The sequence below is a fragment of the Colius striatus genome, chromosome 1, assembly GCF_028858725.1.
Source record: "Colius striatus isolate bColStr4 chromosome 1, bColStr4.1.hap1, whole genome shotgun sequence".
In the NCBI taxonomy this organism is placed as follows: domain Eukaryota; kingdom Metazoa; phylum Chordata; class Aves; order Coliiformes; family Coliidae; genus Colius; species Colius striatus.
The window spans coordinates 159510387-159530462 of NC_084759.1; the positions used below are offsets into that span (position 1 = coordinate 159510387).

A 20076-nucleotide genomic window follows, 5' to 3' on the forward strand; every position below is an offset into this window, starting at 1 on the left:
AAGAGAGGCAGGGAGGGAAATACAAGGATCACTCCTCTTTTGGCCCCTTTCCTTCTAGCTCAGTCCATTCCCCCTCTGCTCTCTGGAAGGGCCATGTTGAGAGTTTAGCCTGGTGCTCCCAACAACTATTTTCAAGCTGAGCAAAATCTTTATGCCCTGTGGACTGTAAGGTCAAAATCTACATCCAGTCACCTTGGCACTTCTAGGAAAAATTGAGCCCCTGCCTACCCCAAGCTCACAGTGCTGCCAGGGTGGTAACTACAATCTGTAAAAGAAACTGCCAAGTCCTTTTTGTTGTTTGCTTTTATTGTCAAAGAGTAACTCAAAAATGTCTCCCACTGAGAACGCCACTGCTCTGCTGTCAGATATTGGGTCTTGCCAAGTGCTAGTGTACTTTCCTCTATAATTACAAAAACAACTGGCCAGTTCTAGGAAAGGATCTCTGCCAAAATAATTTAAGTGTTTTTTAAACCTTGGCAGCCAGCCTGGTGTGAGAAACCAGTTTCAACATGAAGATACTCTATCAAAAGCTGTGTCTTGCGCCAAAGAAATCTGCACTTACACTTGCTCCCGGAAAGCAAATGCAGTCTATATTATGATTTTTTTTTTGCAGGGTTTCTATTTATCATCCAGTGCTTCAGAGCTCTTTCAGGTAACACAGAGCACTTTAAAACCAGACTATGTGGGAATACTCTCTAAAGCTAGCTTGTTGAGGTGACACAAACATCCAGAGAGTCCTCCTACTTGGCCCTGAAGACAGGTAAACAGGAACAGGGCCACCCAGCAGCTCATCCCCTCCCTCGCAGGGCAATGTGGGCAATGCACTGTCTCCACTCCTGCTCCAAGAAGCAGGAGAGCAGCTCAAAGCTGAAATGTGTTGGCTCCTCTCCTGAGAGAGAGGGGCAAGAGCTGGGAGGGAGAACCCTTCCCTCCAGGAACTCGAGGCGTTGGTGCAGTGCAGCTAGGATCCAAGCACCCACTTCAGGTTTTACTTCTGGGAAAAAATTGATGCTTTTAGCCTTGAGTGGAATGTGCCTCCCCTTCTTTATCACCACCACAGCAGCCACACTTGCTGCTTCTTGCAGAGTGATCCAAATAAAAAAAACCATTTTAAAAAAGCCTTCTTTTTGTGTCCTGCTGCCTAAATCCCTTTTCACAGTGGACTGCTCCCATGGGCACCTCAAAACATCTTTACTTTGTCAGCTGTGTTACTTAAGGGGACAACCAGGGAGAGGGGAGAACTGTTCAGATCCACACAACATGCAGTACAGCTGCTGAGCAAAACAGAAGATGTACTAGTGTGGCTTTCTTGTCAGTGAGCTCCCTGGATCACACATTCAGATTCACTCTCTGCAACACTGCTACAGGGTGAGAAACTGGAGACCTGTGCCTGGACAGCAGATCTGAAAGAGGTTCTTCACATCTCTTCTTGTGTGGGGAACAGGACATTGTGATAATCAGCAACTTTCTTGTCAAGGTTTGTGGTTATTCTCATGCAAGCAGTAGTGCAGACCTTGTAAATAATCACACCAATAATCCTACTGGGAGCAAAAGTCAGAGCAAAAGGAGCACACAAGTCAGAGACAGATGAAAGTCGAACAAGAGCATACTGGATGTTTTTCCCTTCAGAAACACCACACAAAAATGCAAACATCCCCTACTTGAGCACTTTAAAAATCAATGTGGAAACTATAGCTGCTTTTTTTCAAGAGTGGATGGTGATTCTGTGACCTTTACAACATAACCCTCAGTCTCAGTAACTTAAAAAGGCTTGGTGGTACTTCCCCATTTCAAAAATCTGTTTACTTTCTAGCATTTAAAGCTGGCAAACAAAAAGTCAGGCTTGCTACAAGACTCTTGGCACTCTTGGGCTTGAATTCCCTCACACTGTGTATGCAATGTTCCTTTTTTTTGCTAGCTAGACACCTTTACATCCCTTTTTGCATCAATATGCATACAAGACAATACACTAGATATGCTAATAGCTGATACTTGCTACTAAGCCACTGCCTGAAATGCCACTGTGCTTCTGCCTAAAACCTACAGTATTTTGTCAGTGTCAGAAAAAGTGAACTAAAATATCTACCAAATGGATACCCAGCACAATTTCTATGAAGCAGCTGCTAAAGCTGTAATTAGTGTAGTTACAGCTTTGCAAAAACAACCGAATCTCCAACCTAACTTGCATCTGCCTGCAGAAACCTCAGTCGAAAGCAAGGGCTGGGACAAAGCTCCCCAGGGACCACAGTGACCAACCAGAGAAGACTCATCTGCCATGAGGTATGGCACCCATGAACCACGGCATGCCAGGAGCTCAGGAAGTGCCAAAAGATGCCAGGTGAAGTCAGGAAGCATTTGCAATAGCTGCCTTGTATTACAGAGGGCAGGCACTACTACCACAAATGTCTAATCAAATTCAAATCTAAGTTGACCTTTGCTGCACAGGCTCTGACTGCAACACTACCATGTCCTAATTTGTACAAAACCTTTGCAAGTGGAGTGGAGGAAGCCCCACATTAATCTACAGACAAGATTCAAGAGAGGAACAGAAAAAGCTGTATTTAAGACACTGGATGGTGACCTGGGACATCTGGGTTCACTGCTGTGTCCCTGGTAGGTAAGGAGAGCAACAAATGCCGACAGAAATGTGTGAAGGGACTCCAGCTGAGTGTGTTCCAGCTCTGAGCAGCCTCGTGCTCTGCCCAAGCTACAGGCAATCCTGCAAGGAGTCCTTGTTCCTCTCTGAGGATAGCACTGTGTTCCCTCACACACACAGCAGCGTGCCCAGGGTTGCCTCGGGGTTCCCAGCACGACACTGCCCTGTGTGGCACAGACCTCCACTCACCAGCAGCACTTCTAAACAAATACAGATGATCCTGTTAAGACCCAAGGCTGTCAAGCTCAACAATGAGAGATGAAGAAAGTCCACTAAAAGCACTGAGCATACTAACCTCATTCCCAAACTCTATCTGTAAGCATCAGAACGTGAGCTACCACAGCACCTGAGGCCACTCACCCGTTGCACATTTTACCCTGGCCTCTCACCCTCTACTTTGACCAATGTCTGTGGCAACTCCTCAGGCCATGCTGCTTGCTACACTTTTGCAGTCTGCTACACCCAGAAGGGCTCTGCCCCAAGTCACAGCCTTGTGACGGACAGGCTACTGCAGCATTGAAAACAACTGGTTTACAGCTGCAATCGGAAGCGGAGGAGAAAAACTCATGGTACAAGTGGCAACAGCAGATGGAATCAGAAACAGAGAAAAGGGGAAAGGGACTGACATAGGAGAATAGCGAGCAAACTCATCAGTCCTTCTTATTCTGACTCTCAGTGAGCTTTGACAAGTACTGCTACTGCCTGTTCAGATAATCAAAATATGAGGTGGGAAGAAATAAACAATTGCTCATGGCACAAGAAAAACTCAGCAGCAGAGAGCAGGAAAGACTCTTTACTGGAAATCAGATGCTGCTTTAACTGAAATGCTCAACAGAAGTAACAGTTTACCTGGTATGCGTGAACCAAGCAACCCTGCAACAAGCAAACCCCCTGAGATGTAACAGAAAGCATATGACTCATTGGCAAGAAAGTTGCGTGTCACACATTTCTTTCCTTCTGTTGATGATGCTCAGCTATCTCTTCAAGATTTTGATCAATCAAGACACTTCTGTGCAGACAGCATTTGGGGAGCAACTGCTTCTCGACTCACAGGTCTGGCTTCTGGGCTTACCTCGTAATGGCTGATGGTATTGAGCTTCCTTATCCCATCCTCCATCACCTCTGAGGAACCATCGATGTCTAACAACTCTCTTTGCCGCTCTTCAGACACGAGCTCTGCAACATCACAGCAACAGAAACCAATGACACCCCGGTGACATTCTCACCATGCAGATGTTTGTAGGGAAACACAATACCTAAGCACTTTTGGACTGGGGGCTCCCCACAGTGCTGCTTCTCTCTGTCCTCGTGCTGGGTCACATAAGTGTGGTTTTGCACTCCCACACAACAGGTTCCTGCTCTGGGGTGACAGCCTGGGTGGCTTCCATTGCTGCAGGCTATTGGTGCTTCACTTTGTGTTGGTCAAGGCAGAGTTTTTGAAGGGTATTTCACCTCACCTGGTTACCCTGTTCTACAAGCGTGCCCTGGTATTAAGGCCACGCTGGGACTAGAAGAAAGATTTCACAAGCCACTGCTAAGAGATCATTAAATGAGCTGTACAAAGCTGACATGGTACTTGTGAAGGGTGGTTGGGCACCGGTGCTGGATACATCGTAAATCAGGTATTAAAGTAAATTAGCATCCCTTGCTGACATAGCAGCTGAGAAGGTGAGGAAACACCAACATTTTAGAAAGTGACGCCAGGAAGTGACAAATGCAAACCATGTTGAATTTGTTAATTGGAGCAGCACATGGGAAGCAGTATGGTGGCAGCTGCAAGCTTTTATCTGACCTTGGGCTCTTGAAAACCCAACAGGAAAAGGTGGTTGAATTCATCTGCCAGAATGATCCCATTTATATCTGTAGATATGCACATATCTTTCCGAGTCACATGCAAACTATTAGATCAACCTAATCTGACTGTAAATAAACTCTATCTGTGGGTTCTCTTGATCAAGGGAAACGTAGGCCTGTTGGAAGGCAGGGCAGTAGGTAAGGACTAAAGCTCTTGGTAATTGAATGCAGCTCTTGCTGCATCATTTCACCTACTGACAAGATGTATCAACCATCTGTACCTGTGTGGGTGCACTACCTTCCTTGACTCAGAAAAGGAACATACAAATTACATGAGTTCAACAAATAAGACATGCTTGTTAACTGCACGCTGAAGTCCTCACAGAAGTGAGGTAAATGTAGTTCGAATGTTCTACCTGGTGGCATAAATGATCTAGTATTTCCCTAGAAATTCCTTACAAAAGCTATGTTCTGCCTAGAGACTAAAATAAAAACCCCAAAGCTAAAGGTAGGAATTTCTAACCAGGAGCCGGTGAGCTCCGTGAAGATATAACACAATGATAATCTCTTACCAAGACCAATTTCATCCAGTTGAAGACCGTAAAGAAAGCCATTCTTATTAAGGAAAGCCTGAAGGCTCTTCTCCTTGGCTTGGCCTATGGTGTCGCAGTCCAGAACATTAACTTGGATGGTTTGACAGGCATCTCCACTCTCATTTTCCGGGATTTTTTCAAAGATAATGTTCAATGCCTGGAGAAACATAACAAGTGTCATTCTGACTTACAGGGAACATCTGGTATGGGAAACCTACAAACTCCTGAGAGTAAGCCAGAGAAATTTTCAGCATATTTATTACTACAGCTATTTCCAATAAAGACTATTTGAAGGAATCCCACGATGAAGCTTTTAGAACTCCTCAGTCCCAAAGAATCAAAGATATGCAGCCATGTTATTTCCAAAAGGGTGTTTAGTATTTTGATTTGTGCAAATCTATTTCAGTGAATTACTGAAAAACCAACGGCAGACGAAGAAAAATGACAATGCACCTTCTAGAAAAAAAAGCAGATTTGTACTGAAAACGAATGCCTTAAAAGCAGAACTCTAAGCGACTAGAGATCTGATAAGGTTGCTAAGTAAGTCGTCATGGCAAGCATGATTGACTTTGAGAGGATAGGAAGCAGTGCTAAAATGTGTATTTACACCAGCAGATTATGCTGAGTGCCTTAAACCACACAAAAAAATACACCTCCCCTGGAAACATCAGTGTCTGTCTGTGTAGAGATGTGCCTCCAGAAGCAGCAGTGATGGAGCTATTGCAGAAGCAGTGGAAAGGAAAGGCACGTTGCATCAGACAGAACCCAAAGTGGTCCAGACCTGCACAGAAAAGGGTGGTTTATTCTATTAGTTATTACTCCAGGTCAAATACCCACACAACCTGTCCAGTTCCTACACCCCTGCCCTTTAGCTCACAGCCGCTCTTAGCTGGGCCACGACTCATCTGCTCGGCTGCACACAAGGTGAGCATGGGCTACTGGGAGCTGACAATAAGACTGGGTGACCATCTCCAGGGAATGTTTGTAGTCAGGTCATATTTCTGGGCAGGTCAGGCAGATCAAGTGCCAAAAGGCAGAGAAAAAGGGAGAAGCACAGAATTGTTTGTGCCGAGCGCTAACTGGAACCCTTTCCAGTGCCATAGGCTGCTCCTTGCAGAGAAATCACTGCTCAGACACACAGACACAGACCCTCTGCTGGAGATGTCTTGGGACAGAATTAAAACAAGTGGTTTACGTGCCAGCACTTGAACTACAAGTGGCACAGGAAAACCCACATACTTGAACCTACGTGCTGGCTGTTGGACACTTCTGGAATAACACCTATCTTCTGTCTGAAGTGAGAGGCTGCAGGTGTGACTCACTGAAGGAGTGATAGTTTAAAGAGGAAGCAACTAACATTTTTTTTGTCCCCTTCTGTCATGTGAAGAAAAGAACTTCTGTCCAGGTTGCTACAGTGACAATTTTTTCTCTCTTCTTATAAAAACTGGTAGTTATTAATAGTTGTACAATGCTATTTTCTGCTTTATTACCCATGAAGAGTGGAAACTACTACACATTGCTGGTGAAAAGCAGTAGCCCAAGGAGAGATAAATGAGTTTTACTATTTCTACAGAAGCAAAAGGAGTCTTAAAAACAGGGCTGCAAAGCTCTGAAGATTGGGATTTAACAAAGACTGGGATGTAATTGAAGTAACTGGGAATAACTTGACTGGGACATGGAGGTGTTTAACTGAGAGGAAAAGAAGTCCATGGAAAGGCCAGACAGAACGGAGGAGGAGGAGATGTGGGAACGGTGCCTGCAGAACGAGAAGCAGACTGGATGCTGTGCCTCAGGTTGGGATTTCATGCAGAAAATTAGTAAAAAATATCTTGGCACAGGGATGAGGAAGTTGTGCTTGGTTAGGCCCACAGACCAACTGAACAGACAGCAAACCTGTCCTTGACTTCGCCTGCCCCGAGGCCATGGACCAGCGGGACAAAAACGTGGACAGGGACTAACTGCATTTGCCTTTGGAAAACTCATTTTAATCAAAGCCTTTGTCTCTTCTACTCTCCAAAGTGAACTTTCTGGAGTAGTTACACTGTAGCTGATGTTGATTTATCTCCAAATCCTTGGAAGCATTCCTTCCTTTAGTTGATCCTTTCCACCTAACATAATTCCTACACTGCAATATTCATGTTCCTGCTTCTCCTTCATTCCGTCTTCCTTTCAGACTGTCAAGAGAAACTGTGTTTTTCTATGCAGCATTTCCTTTTCAGCACATGCTCTCACACAGATCACACATAAATGTGCAGCCTCTTCAGTTATCAGCATGAGAGAGTCTTCTCATCCCCACTCAACCCAATGTAGGGTGGCAGGAGTGTAAAAGAGAGCAGTCCTTTATGTAGGTGGAATACAAGTCATTTCCACAACGTGAGGATAACAACAACACTTTTGGACTCAAAAAAGTGGTCAGATGGGAAGAAAGATTTAAATGTGTAAAAGTCTCTAAACCAAGACAGTTTTGCTGAAATGATTTCCTGCAGAAGTTAATCCCAGGTGATGAAGCAGTTGATGGGGAGCTAGAGAAGCCGACTATTATTAAGTTTTCCCTCTTGTCGCTGAAGTTCTCATAAATCAGATTCAACCTGTCTGACGGCACAACCCCTGGCTTTAGAAACCGTTAATCAGAAGCTGACAGTCACAATCACCGCATTTAGACACGAAGTGTAGAGCTGGAAAAAGAATCAGAAATGACCGTGAAATTATGCCATCGCTTTTATGATCAGCCCTGAAGGTCAGAAAACATTGAAGAGAAATCACAGGAGGAATCGTGACACATGGAAGTCACGAGGAAATATCATCAGGTCCTTTTCTAAGCTCTCCCACTTTGTAAAGGAAATAAAAATACGAGTTAACTTAGGGAAAGATTCAGGAGGAAATTACAGGACATGTAGTTCTACCTAGTAATAGCTCGAGTTGAGATGTCACGTGTGAGAACTTAGTGATTAGCAGCATAAAGTCACAGTGCTCTTCAGAAAAGGCCTAACATAAGTTACAAGAATTCTTAAAGGCTGTTGAGGAGAAGGCGAGCATCTGCAATTACTTGTACAGGAACCACCTCAGAACGTAGCTGAAAGACAGGAACACATCTTAGGAACGTTTTTTCACTCATGCAGTGACAGAAACAAGGACATTTGAAGCCAGTGTTTACAGATGTTTTTTTCAGGTTTCTAGTTTTCTTGCAAATGACTTTCTAACAATGAATTATTCAGCAAAGACATTAATAACCATAGCAGGCAATAAAGAAGATGTGGTTTCATAAAGAAATGTGACAATTCCATGCCTTAGAAGTAAAGAAAAATCACCAGGGATACTCAAGGGCTCAGGGAATTATTTATGACTCCATTGTCTATTCAGCTATGCATCTGAATAAAGCCTACTTCTATTTACCAGACTGAAAAAAACAAGACAAACTTTTGATTGACAGAGTTAGAGAATTTCTGTAAAGGAGACAGCACCACGACACACAGTGCAACAAAACTGCCTTAAACCTACTCCTCTGTCTCCCAGACTATGAGATACAACAAACAGGAAAAATCAGATTGATGGTATGATCCTTCTGTGCAGCAGCCAGAACAGATACCCATGAAGAGGTTATAGAACTGCTAACAAATTGGCGAAGAAAACATTACAGGAGTTAAATTTAGGCTAGTTGGGCACTGTGCAAAGCAAGGGTTGCACTTCTTGATGCTACAGTATGGTGCTCAATCTGCACAGAATTCAGAAGACTCTCCTGCAGCCAACATCTGCCCCACTCGCTTCCGAGCGAGGGCTGCTGTGTTCTTTTCTGCTGACGAAAATCCCCATATGTCACATGCTTTGAATAGCTTCCTCATCTCTCACCAAGCGTGCCTAAATACCACAGCCATGCCGCCTTCTTAGGAAACCGGGTTCCCCCACTCAGCTTTACTCCCTTGCAGCCCTCCCACTTCTTATTACACCTTTCTTTTAACTCATAAAGCAGCTGAATGCTTTTAAACAACCTTCCAGCACGTGGCTTTGCTTTACTTTCAACAAAAGGCTGTTGGCTGCACAGGTGAATTCAATCATTTCTTCCCATCCAAAAGATGTAAACTCATTTCAGCAAATAATTCTGAACTGCCCGAATCCCTTTTGTAAAAGAAGCAGCGACTATTCAACAGAATGCTCGAGCACCAAGTCTATCACATGAAGAGGTCTCCCCCGGTTTTCCACAGGAGAGATTCCACTGAGAACTTCTCCCATGCTGGGCTGGCATCGTGTGGCTTTTCTATTTCATTTTAAACACTTCAGTGAAATGCTAACACTCAGCTGTGCACTGTGCTTCTTCATCAGTCATTGAGTAAATTATCCACCAAAGGCTGCAGCTGCCTGTCTGCCTGGGAGGAAGCAGGCTTGCTTCCTCAGCCTGCAAAAAGGCTCCATGACATATCCAAGTCTCTTTCAAGGCCGTTTTATTTCTCAATACTCAAAATACAAGCACAGCATGAAACCACACAGCTCCTCAGCTCATACTGGACCATTTTTTTAACAAGTGTCTTTCTTTCAATTCCTCTACTTGAGTATTTACTTCAGCAGTTGATCTCTGTTCAATATCTGACCCTTTCCAGCAGAGAAGGGTAACAGCAGGGGGTTGGCTGGTCCCAAGGTCTGTGGCATTTTTAAAAAGGGCATGGGGCTGAGTCAAGGGAAAGCTCTAACACAGTTCAAAACCAACGTGTTTCTTAGTTCTCTTTTTCTCCTGTTGCAAGTGGCCTGAAAAATCTGTCCTTCCGTCTTTCTCTGTGCTCCAAGAGTTCATCTGCACAGTGGTGTGTTTAGGAGAATGGCTGTGGAGTTCTCCCTGATTTTTAGGAGCTTGTCTGTATCCTGCGTTACTGGTTTGGAGCTGAAGTCTCAATCTTGAGAGATTTGCATGCAGAGTGCCTACATCCCAGAAGGCTGTGTTGCCATTCAGCGGGATCTCGACTGGCTTGAGAGTTGGGCAGAGAGGACTCTCATGAGGTTCAACAAGGACAAGTGCAGAGTCCTGCATCTGGGAAGGAACAACTCCATGCACCAGTGCAGGCTGGGAGTTGAACTGCTGAAGAGCAGCTCTGCAGAGAGAGACCTGGGAGTGCTGGTTGATAATAAGCTAAACATGAGCCAGCAATGTGCCCTCGTGGCCAAGAAATCCAATGGCATCCTGGGATGCATCAATAAGAGTGTGGCCGGCAGGTGGAGGGAGGTTCTTCTCCCTCTCTGCTCTGCCTTGGTGAGGCCTCATCTGGAGTCCTGTGTCCAGTTCTGGGCTCCTCAGCTCAAGAGGGACAGGGAACTTCTGGAGGGAGTCCAGCACAGGGCTACCAAGATGATCAGGGGAATGGAACATCTTTCATATGAGGAAAGGCTGCGGGAACTGGGGCTGTTTAGTCTGGAGGAGATTGAGGGGAGATCTTATTAACATTTATAAATATCTAAAGGGTGGGTGTCAGGAGGTTGGGACATCCCTTTTTTCTATAGTAGCTAGCAACAGGACAAGGGGTAATGGGATGAAGCTGGAACACAAAAAGTTCCATTTAAACATAAGAAAAAACTATTTCACTGTTCAGGTGAGGGAGCCCTGGCACAGGCTGCCCAGAGGGGTTGTGGAGTCTCCTTCCTTGGAGGTCTTCAAGACCTGCCTGGACATGTTCCTATGTAACCTGATCTAGGTGACCCTGCTTCTGAAGGAGAGTTGGACTAGATCTCTAAAGGTCCCTTCCAACCCCTACCATTCTATGATCTTTGTGCCCTGACATCCATTTAAAAGTTGCGCTCCCTACCAGATGCATCCCTGTGCCTTCAAGTGCCTAGAGATAGGTTTAAAAACTGGATACTGAGTGTCTGAAGATGTCCTTCAGAATCCTCCTATTGTCCTCTTTTTGGCTGTGTTTTTATACTTCGCTCTGGACAGGTAGGTTTTAACCTACTGCTATTGTGGGGCTGTGGAAAGGGGCAAAATAAAATACCAACAAAATACTCAGAATGCAACTGCACTGAGCAAATGTACAAATGCATTTGAAAACTCATCTCAGACTTACTTCATTTACTAAATGCAACCTGCAACCCCTTAGGCAGAAACTTTCTTCCAAAGAAAAGAGAAAACACGTGGTTCTGTATGCTCACAGGTCCTACGTGTCATTGCAGTGCGTGTGAAGTGGTGTTACTGAGTGAAGAAAAGACTCCTTCCACTTTTGCTGTTCTTGAAAAGACGACGTGGCCTGCTTCCCCAGCCCAGAAAGCCATGCTGTTCCACCTAAATCTCTTTCAGGGAATGGTTTTTGTTTCTATTGCAAATCTTAGACAAAGCACCAAACAAAACTGTTTCCCTCTCCAGACACAACTAGAGTTTTTGGGCTCCACCTCTGTACTACAGGATCATCCCTCCTTTTCTGATGGTTCTAAAGGGAATGTTCAGCCACAAGTCCAGCAAACTGCTGTGCCTTAGCAGGGAAAGCTGACTTCTTAAACCTACACCACTACCATCATCTCCTACTTAAAAGCAGGAATACAAAGCACAAAGGCAGCAAACGAAGTCTGAGAAAGGGTATCTGCTCTCTCACTTCCTCATCCATCCCACACTCAGCCTTTCCCACTGATACCGAGTTCTTCAGACCACTTCCTCTCTCTCCTCTTCACTGCAGGCTTCCCATAAGACCCTACCAGTGAGTGCACACATAGAAGTTGCACTGAGAGAAGCATTTAAGACAGTGCTCAGCAGTTTCAGTCAGCTATCCCCCAAGGTGCTCTCAATTTGAATTTGTGCTATAAATAAGAAAAGTCAATCAATTCCACAGGACCAGATGTTGCTGTGCAGTCTACCACTAACAGGCATACTGAGCTTGCTTGAAAATTGTTGCTCTGCCTAACTACTGAGGTTTGTATCATATGGCTATACATGGCAATATATTTAAGCTTACTCTGGATCCCAAATGCATGTCAGAATGCAGGGCATAAAGAAAGAAAACAAAGATATGCCATTATGCATTTAATTTTCAGTCGCAAACTTCCTTTCCAATGATGTGCCATGGTAAATTAGCTTGAAGCACCTTCAAATGAAGCTCCCAACAACAGCTTTGTAAATAACTATTAGAAGATTTGACTACAAATTTGTCAGTCCCAGAGCTTTCAGCAGAAAATGACAATTCAGAAAGGTTTTACAGAGGGATTGTCACTACAGTGAGCTTCCTACGTGGTTCAGTGAGCTAAGTCCAATGGATTCCTGACCAGCCAAAATTCCTGGGGTTATGTAGTCCACCCCAGTACGTGGCATCTTAGTGTCGCCAGGTTCTCGTTGCACAAATGGATGATGAGCAGACCTGGAAGCTCCAGCCCTACCTGAGGCTCAAGATTTGGGCCCTAAAAATGACTGAATTCTCCTCCAAAGCCACCAGCACTTGTTGTGTCCTTGCTGTGGCAGTTGCTGTTCCCTAGCTCTGAAGACCACAATTCAGTTGCACTTCTCCCACCCCTAAGCATACCTTGTAACTGACAGAAAGCCAAGAGTTAAGGAGGAAGGAAACAATGGAAATGACCAGAAACCCAGATTTTTAAAGTTCTGAGGCTCAAAATCACTTGGAAATCCCAAAAAATCCCCAAAAGTGCTCTGCTTATTCTGAAAATTTTGTTCAGATCCTCTCAAAAAGTCACAATTTTACATGCTCCAAAGAGCAATGATCCTCCCGGTCCCTGCTCCCCTCGGTGTCACAATGACAATCAATAAGGAAACTGCAGCTTTCAAAGAATTCCGTGTCTAACTTGAGAAAGGCAAGAAATCTCTGGTAAATTTCAGAATCCTAGCTAGGCTTCCCAGTTAACTTGCTTTTTAACCAAGCAACCAATTAAAATCCACCACACTGTAACGTTGCTAATTTGGAGCTAATAACATGGAAACCCACAGAAAATTATGGCTGCCTGAATATTAGCCACACATAAACACAATAGAAAAATGAAACCTCTGCATTCCATTATTTCATTCATTGGGAAAGTGTAATTTGGTTTAAATTCTAAGCATATGTTTATATTTTCATAGCACACTTCCACATAAGAAGGAATATTGATACCCTAAGGCTTTGTTAAACCTGACCTTTGGTGACTAATGCACGGTGTGAAGCGAGGAGTGAGTGCTATGTGTGACTGTACATTGGTGAAATACCAGCTAGTTAAACTCTATTGTGCTTTGAAACTATGTCAGCAATAACAATTATATTATCTGAGTACTTAACTATCACTTTAGTGTCTAAGAGCCTTAATTTAGCTTCCTGGAAAAAGAGAAACTATTGTAGTTGCCCATGTTTGGAGGGAACAGAAAACAGGCAAACATACCACTGTTTTGAATTCAGACACTTGCCACAGCAGCCAGTCTTCGTTGAGCGTGTACAGGGCTTTGCAAGTTATCGCATCAACGGGTCCTTTGTTTATCCTCTGATTGAGGGTTGTCACCAGCAAATAGAAAGGTTCACCAATTGTCTCCTAGGCCATGAAAGAAACGCAAGGAACACGTTTGGTTTTGTAATCACTAGATGAGCTTGAGAAAAGAACCAAGTGTAACAAATTAAGTCATATCCTTTTAACTAACTTGTTATCTTGCAGTTAGAAAAGAAAACCCCTCCGAGCAGATTTATCTAGTTACTTGTTTAACCTCCATCATTTGCTTTTTGGTGCGAAAGTCTCATGCAAATAGCAAGGGACAGCTGGAGTGTGTGGCAAGCTAGCTCACAGCCCCTTGCTGTTCACAAGCACACTACAGACAAGCTGCTCCTACTCCACCTGGCAGACGCTTCCTAGCTCCAGCGAGGAGCGGGTGGGGGGTGAGACGTGCATGTGTTCACACACATATTCAGCTATTTCTTCCTTTTTCAGTCTTGTGAGAAAACAAGCTAACAACTAGTTTTCATTAGAATTGGTATCTCTCCTTGTCCCTGAAAAAAATAGCCGTGGGAGCAAGGTGGCCTATCAGCCAAAGATACATTGGTCTATTAGCCAAAAGAGGGAATGAAACGGGGGCTTCTCTCTCCTGCCTGAACCTCGGGGCTTCAGGAAAGCACCTGAGAAGGGAAGGATGGATCTTTGTTTCAACGTGACGCCATTCCTGCAGCCTGGCTAAGGCATCTCACGAGCACAGCTCTGTAAAGATAACTGATGTATCGAGAACAGATCTCTTGACAGTTCCTTGGCTCTCTCCTGAGGTGCGAGCTGCTGAGCCACAAACAATTCTGCTGCTGTATTAATGCAAGGACTGATATGAGTGATACCAACAGTGCAATACCATAGCGCTGGTAAGAGAGACAGGAAGCATAACCAAGCACTGAAACCAAGACCAAAGTGCTACCAAGTGGGCTAAAATAAACAAACTGTAAAATGTAAGACAATCCTTATGTTGTTGCCACTTGAAGTCACATAGTTCATGAAGCCTGCAATGCTGTTATGAGGTTAAAAAGTTTGGAAAGAAGTTTACTTTTCTAAAAGATGGTATTCCTTAATTCTCCATTACATGGCAGCTTTCCAACAGCTTGCATAGAAAGGTGCAGCTGCGTTTTAACAAGTGTGTCAGTCTTTTAGTACGATCACAGTTCGTCTCATGGAGATGAAATAATGTCTGACATGAGAAAAAGATACGCTGGGATTGCAGAATTACCCAAATCTCAGCCAAATAAATGACATGCTCATCGCCTACAGACACACTCTTTGCCTACATCTCGTTGATGATAGCTAGTCATGACTATCTAAGTCACCTAAACTAGAAGAGGGCACATTATAAATGTTAAATATTAACATTTTTAAACTTTAACCTGATCCTTCTAACAATTCCTATGCAAGAAATCAGTTAAAACAAGTTGTACACCCACCCGGAGAAATCCAGAGAGGCAGACAGACATCCAGTTTGTCAGCAATTTCTCTACCACAGATTCAGTTCGTCTGAGCAGGAGCTTAGGCTGTACATTGCTAGATTGCTCCATCAAGTCCTTTGTCAACACTTCCAAAATATGGGTTAGATAAACCAGCTTAGTTTGTAGTGCAATAGTCAAGAAGGATGCAAACAAGCACCTGTCACCAAAACAAAAAAACAGAAAAGAAAGAAAAGAATGCTGTAATAGTTGGAATTTCTCTTCCCAGTTTCCCAGACATCTTTAATAAATGAAACACACTTGAGTGTAGTTTGCATCCTAAGTTTTCCCTCATCAGGCACAGAAACTGTCCACCAATCTCTACAAAAATATAAAAAATTCAAGTCCATCTGCTCTTGTGATTATTTTTTAAACACAGAATTTGTGTCTCTAAATTTAATTCTGCAGAACAACACCTGCTTCAGTGACAGAACATTTCTAAACTGTACAACTGTTGATCTAACTGCAGGAAGTGTTTACCGATTTGAAGTGAGTTTCCCTGCTCCTTTGCCTCTTTGTTTACATGTACAAACATTCTTATCTCTTTTTAATGGCTTGTTTCAATGGCAATGTTTTTTCTTCCTCGGTGTGTGCAGATGGAGAAGATGCAAAAATGCTCTGGAGTAATGCAAACTTGGTTTGTAAGAAGTAGAAATTACATTTGTGCACTACAATCCGTGTTGTTTTCTCCTGCTAATTCTTTGTCTTGAAGGTGATAAGCATAATCATACTATACCTGTCTTTCACAGTGAAATTTTTCTGCTTTTCAAGGGTGTGAATGAGAGTAACAAGAAAGTTCTTGTTACAAATTAAAGCATGCAACATGTTGAAGCTTTCATCCTTGCTCGTTTGGTCTCTGCTCTGGAATAGTTAAACAAAAATAAGCAAACTGTAGTTTGGCTATGATGGATTCTTAATGCTCAGAAAAAAAAATGGTAAGCAACATATGGGATAAGATCCTGGCCTCGTTCAATTCAGTGGGAATTTTGCAACAATTTCATAGGTCTCAGGATTTTATCAAAGATGTATTTGCATTTGTGTACAACACAGAGTACACACATGCAGAGCATACATTTTCTGTCATACACACGAAGTAATGCCAGTAAGTTAAGCTTGCCTGTCATTCCCCATGACTAGATTCTATTAGTTTTATTTAAATAAGTCATAATACACACTGGGTAAAAGCATCTTACATTAAAATTCTTTTTATGTATAAATCCAAGTAACCTCCCTCACAGGGGAAAGGGAACTTATCGAAAATGCAATCTGATGACTTCTAGGACAACACTGAGATATGGGACACAACTACTTTTGTAAAAATACTTATGAATTAAGGCATATCACACTGCATCAACTTACCTGTGGCATGTCTTCACTGAACATGGATGCAAAGTCTCCTGACTAAAATACAAGACAGGTGATATTTATCATTCTTGTACCAAAAGTTTCTAAGACACGTATGTTAAAACACGCTGAGCACGTCCCTGATGGCACACAACTTGAAATAAAACAATACCAATGCTGGCTTCTAATGTGGCTACAACAGAAAAACTCTACACAATAACTTCTGCAAAGGTGTTGCCAAGGTTCACTGAAAAGTCAACGCTCAAACATGACTTGGGATTGACTTCAGTGTTCACGTGTGTGCTCCTCTGTGCTGCGCTTACATGGCAATCAACTAATGCTCTGCACAACAAGCTGAATATTACCCTCATCTGCAGACGTGCTGGTGTGCCAGGAGTGCTGCAGGCTGCATCCTTCTTGGACAGCAATGATAGCCTTTGGTATATGGGCTTTCTACAACAGTGACACTTGAGTTCATCTGCTTTCATTCATTTCAAGGCCCTTCATGAATGTTCACTAATGAACTCTCCGGGAGGTCTTGCTATCAGTCTCCGGAGAGGCACAGGTGCCATCACACATTCAGTCCAAGCAACAGCTCTCATAACAGAAGGAAGCCCCTAGTTCTCATACAATTTGTCAATGCCTCTTGTCTGACTCTTAGAGCCTGTAAGGTCCCAACACAGCTGCACGTTCCCAAAGCAGCACTCTTGGGCAACAATTTCACCCTAGTAACATTGACTGTCATCTGCTTTATCCGTGATGCTGGCAGCTCCTAGCTGCCTTATAGAATTGCAGAATGGTTTGGGTTGGAAGAGACCTTCAAAGATTATCTAATTCAAGCCACTGCCATGGGCAGTTGCTCAATGTCCCATCCAACCTGGCTTTGAACACCTCAAGGGATGAGGTGTGCACAGGTTCTCTGGGCAACCTGTTGCTGTGTCTCACCACCCTCACATAAAGAATTTTTTCCTTATGTTCAATCTAAATTTGTCTTCTTCCAGTTTAAAACAATTGCCCCTTGATCTGTCACTACAAGGTCTGGTAAAATGTCTCTCTGTCTTTCTTATAAGCTTCATTTGTATCGAAAGGCTGCAGTAAGGACTCCCTGGAACCTTCTTTTCTCCAGGCTGAACAACCCCAACCCTCTCAGGCTTTCTTCACAGGAGAGGTGTTTCAGCCCTCTGACTGGTTTTGTGGCCTTCGTCTGGACCACTCCAACAGGTCAGGCCCATGTCTTTCTTGTGCTGGGGACCCCAGAGCTAGACATAGTACTGCAAGTGGGGTCTCACAAGAGGAGAGCAGAGCAGAAAGGAAGAATTACTTTCCTTGACTTGCTGGCCATACTGCTTTTGATGCAGCCCAGGGTACTATTGGCTTTTTGGGCTGCAAATGCACGTTGCTGGCTCACATTTAATTTTTCGTCTACATGTCTAACTTTTCACACCCCCCTTTCCTCAGCCGCCTGTTCTCTTCTCCCTTACCACATCCTTCTTCCTCTTCCTCTACTAGTTATTCCCATTTTCTGAAGTATTCTTCAGCACCCCTAACACCACCTACCAATAAAACACACACACATACACAGAGTGAAACACCCAGAACCACATGAAAGGTTAACATGCTTGTGAGCAGGGAACAAGCGTGGTAGCATTAATCGAAACAATGTGGGAAACTGCAGGCAAACAGAAATAATAATCCAATTTTAACAAGTAAAGCAAAAATCAGGCTGAACATAGGGAATATTTTAAGAAGAGATGCAATATCCATTAAACACCTACAAGCAGTAAGCACAAAACAAAAGCTACCAAGCCAGATTAAATATAGAAAATAGAAGCAGCAGGAAGCTAGATGCTCAAAATGAAGATGAGGTCCATCACTGTTAATTTTAGGTATCTGACTCCCTCTGTAAGCAAGTCATCCCATCCCGAGACAGATGTCTCAGGCAAGTGAGATGAATCACTTTCTTGAGCTGCTTGTCTTTGCACTGACTACAGAAGATGCTCAGTGAACAGCTCTGATGTCCATGTTTAAACAGCTTAGAGTAGATGAGACAAAACCCATGGAACGTGCCAAAAGGCAGAGAGGGCGCAATACAGACACCATTCAAACACACAAGGTTAGCGAGGGGAGCGGCACTTTGGCACTCCGACCCTCCTGCCAACCCTCTGACACTTGGTTGCCATCTGCTACCACACTGCCTTTTCTGTTCATCTGTAACTGGTTTAGTGGAGCACTGCTGACCAACCACATTCACACAGCACAAGGCATGTCTGGACTTTCCTGCCATGTAAATGATTAGTACTTAGCAGGAAAAAATGGTACACAATACATTAAATAACTTGTTTGGCACAGCTCATGTCTGTAGAGAGCTAATAGTGGCAAATTTACCTTTGTGGTATCAGTACTTCTAATTGAGATAAAATCTAACAGGAATTATTTCTGGGACATACAGTGTAATGAGACCTGCCAAGGCAAAACAGGAGCCCTTCCTGTTCTAATCTCACATAATGCAAGAGAGTAGCAGACTTTGTGCCTTCTTTCTTTCCTTTTATTTGCATAAAGCAAAGCATTTCCACTCAGAGCAGCTTCTACAGATTGTTACTGTTTTGACAGGGGACTATCACTGGGAAAAGATATAGTCCTAAAAATAAAACCACTTGTTTTATTGCTACTATGCCTGGCAACAACAACAAAAAACCTGAAAGATATGTAGAAAGTAGGGTTTCCTTCATCCATTTTTTCAAAATCTCCTCCAAACTGCACACAAATTAGACTGGGGGCATCCCAGTAGTACCAGAAGAGATAACTCCAGGATCCTTTGGTGTGAGAACTGGGCTCAAAGCATATAAAGATTACGTATGTGTAACTGATCGATATTATTCTGCTGTAGTGTCTGGTATTTGGTGTGGCCCTGAATCTGTGCTGTTACATCTGTTTACTTTATCACAACGAGCTTTTAGTGGTGTATCACACACTGTGATAAAGTGAAGCAGTGTGCAGATAAGCCTACGGGACTGGGCTGCAGCAGTGATGAGTAAGACACGAAGGCTAGTAGCTAACACGCAAACATACCAGCTATAACCTAAACCACCGCGGCACAAACCAAGGGGTTCTACTCATTGGTGGCAGCTACACAACAAAATATCATCAGCTGAGATCAGAGCTTCTGCCAGTTAGTAAATGCCAGTAAGCACTGGCTAACATCATGACATCATTTTGAAAGCTGTGGCAAATGCACTTATCAGCATTATAACTCGCCGCCTCTGAAAGAAAAAAGCCAGCAGAAGTAAAACATTCAAGAGAAGTCCTCTTTGGTCCTCTGATGCAGTGGCACAAACTGCTTCGAAGAACAATGAAACTATCCACCTCTAAACTGGATAGAACTTAAATACTTATGAAAATGTTAAGCATCTGACCCTGCACTCCCTTGAACCAAGGTTTTACCATTTCTGCCAGCAGCTTGAAGTAGAAAGTCAGCACGACCTTAGAGCCATTTCCTCATGTCACAAGTCTAATTAGGAAGAGTCATGATGTTAGCTAGCATGTTAGCTAGCCTGACGGTTACTTTAATTAGTTATAGCACAGAGAGTGAAAGAATGAGAACCAAAAAAAAAGAGCAATGGATAAATTACAGCTTAGCTAGGATGGCCTGAAAGGCAAGCAGCTTAGTGAGGCTAGGCAAAAAAGAAATGGATGCACACACAACCCTTGAAAATTCAAAAGCTTCATATACAGCGTTTAGGCTTTTTAAATATAGAGCTGTAAAGCCTTAAGTACTCTTTGGTAATTCTTGATTTAAGAA

General features: G+C 43.4%; 1 protein-coding gene across 2 annotated transcripts in view; it reads right to left on the reverse strand.

Annotated features, from left to right (window-relative positions):
• PLXNC1 (plexin C1) overlaps positions 1-20076 on the reverse strand; it is a 72259-nt gene that overhangs the window by 11885 nt on the left and 40298 nt on the right. For both annotated transcript variants that reach the window (XM_062015569.1, XM_062015561.1), the window contains exons 18-23: positions 16293-16334; positions 15670-15794; positions 14895-15093; positions 13372-13518; positions 5023-5200; positions 3729-3832 (exon numbers count right to left, since the gene is read on the reverse strand). In XM_062015569.1, coding sequence (XP_061871553.1) covers positions 3729-3832; positions 5023-5200; positions 13372-13518; positions 14895-15093; positions 15670-15794; positions 16293-16334 — 795 coding nt within the window. The remainder of the gene's footprint in view (positions 1-3728; positions 3833-5022; positions 5201-13371; positions 13519-14894; positions 15094-15669; positions 15795-16292; positions 16335-20076) is intronic.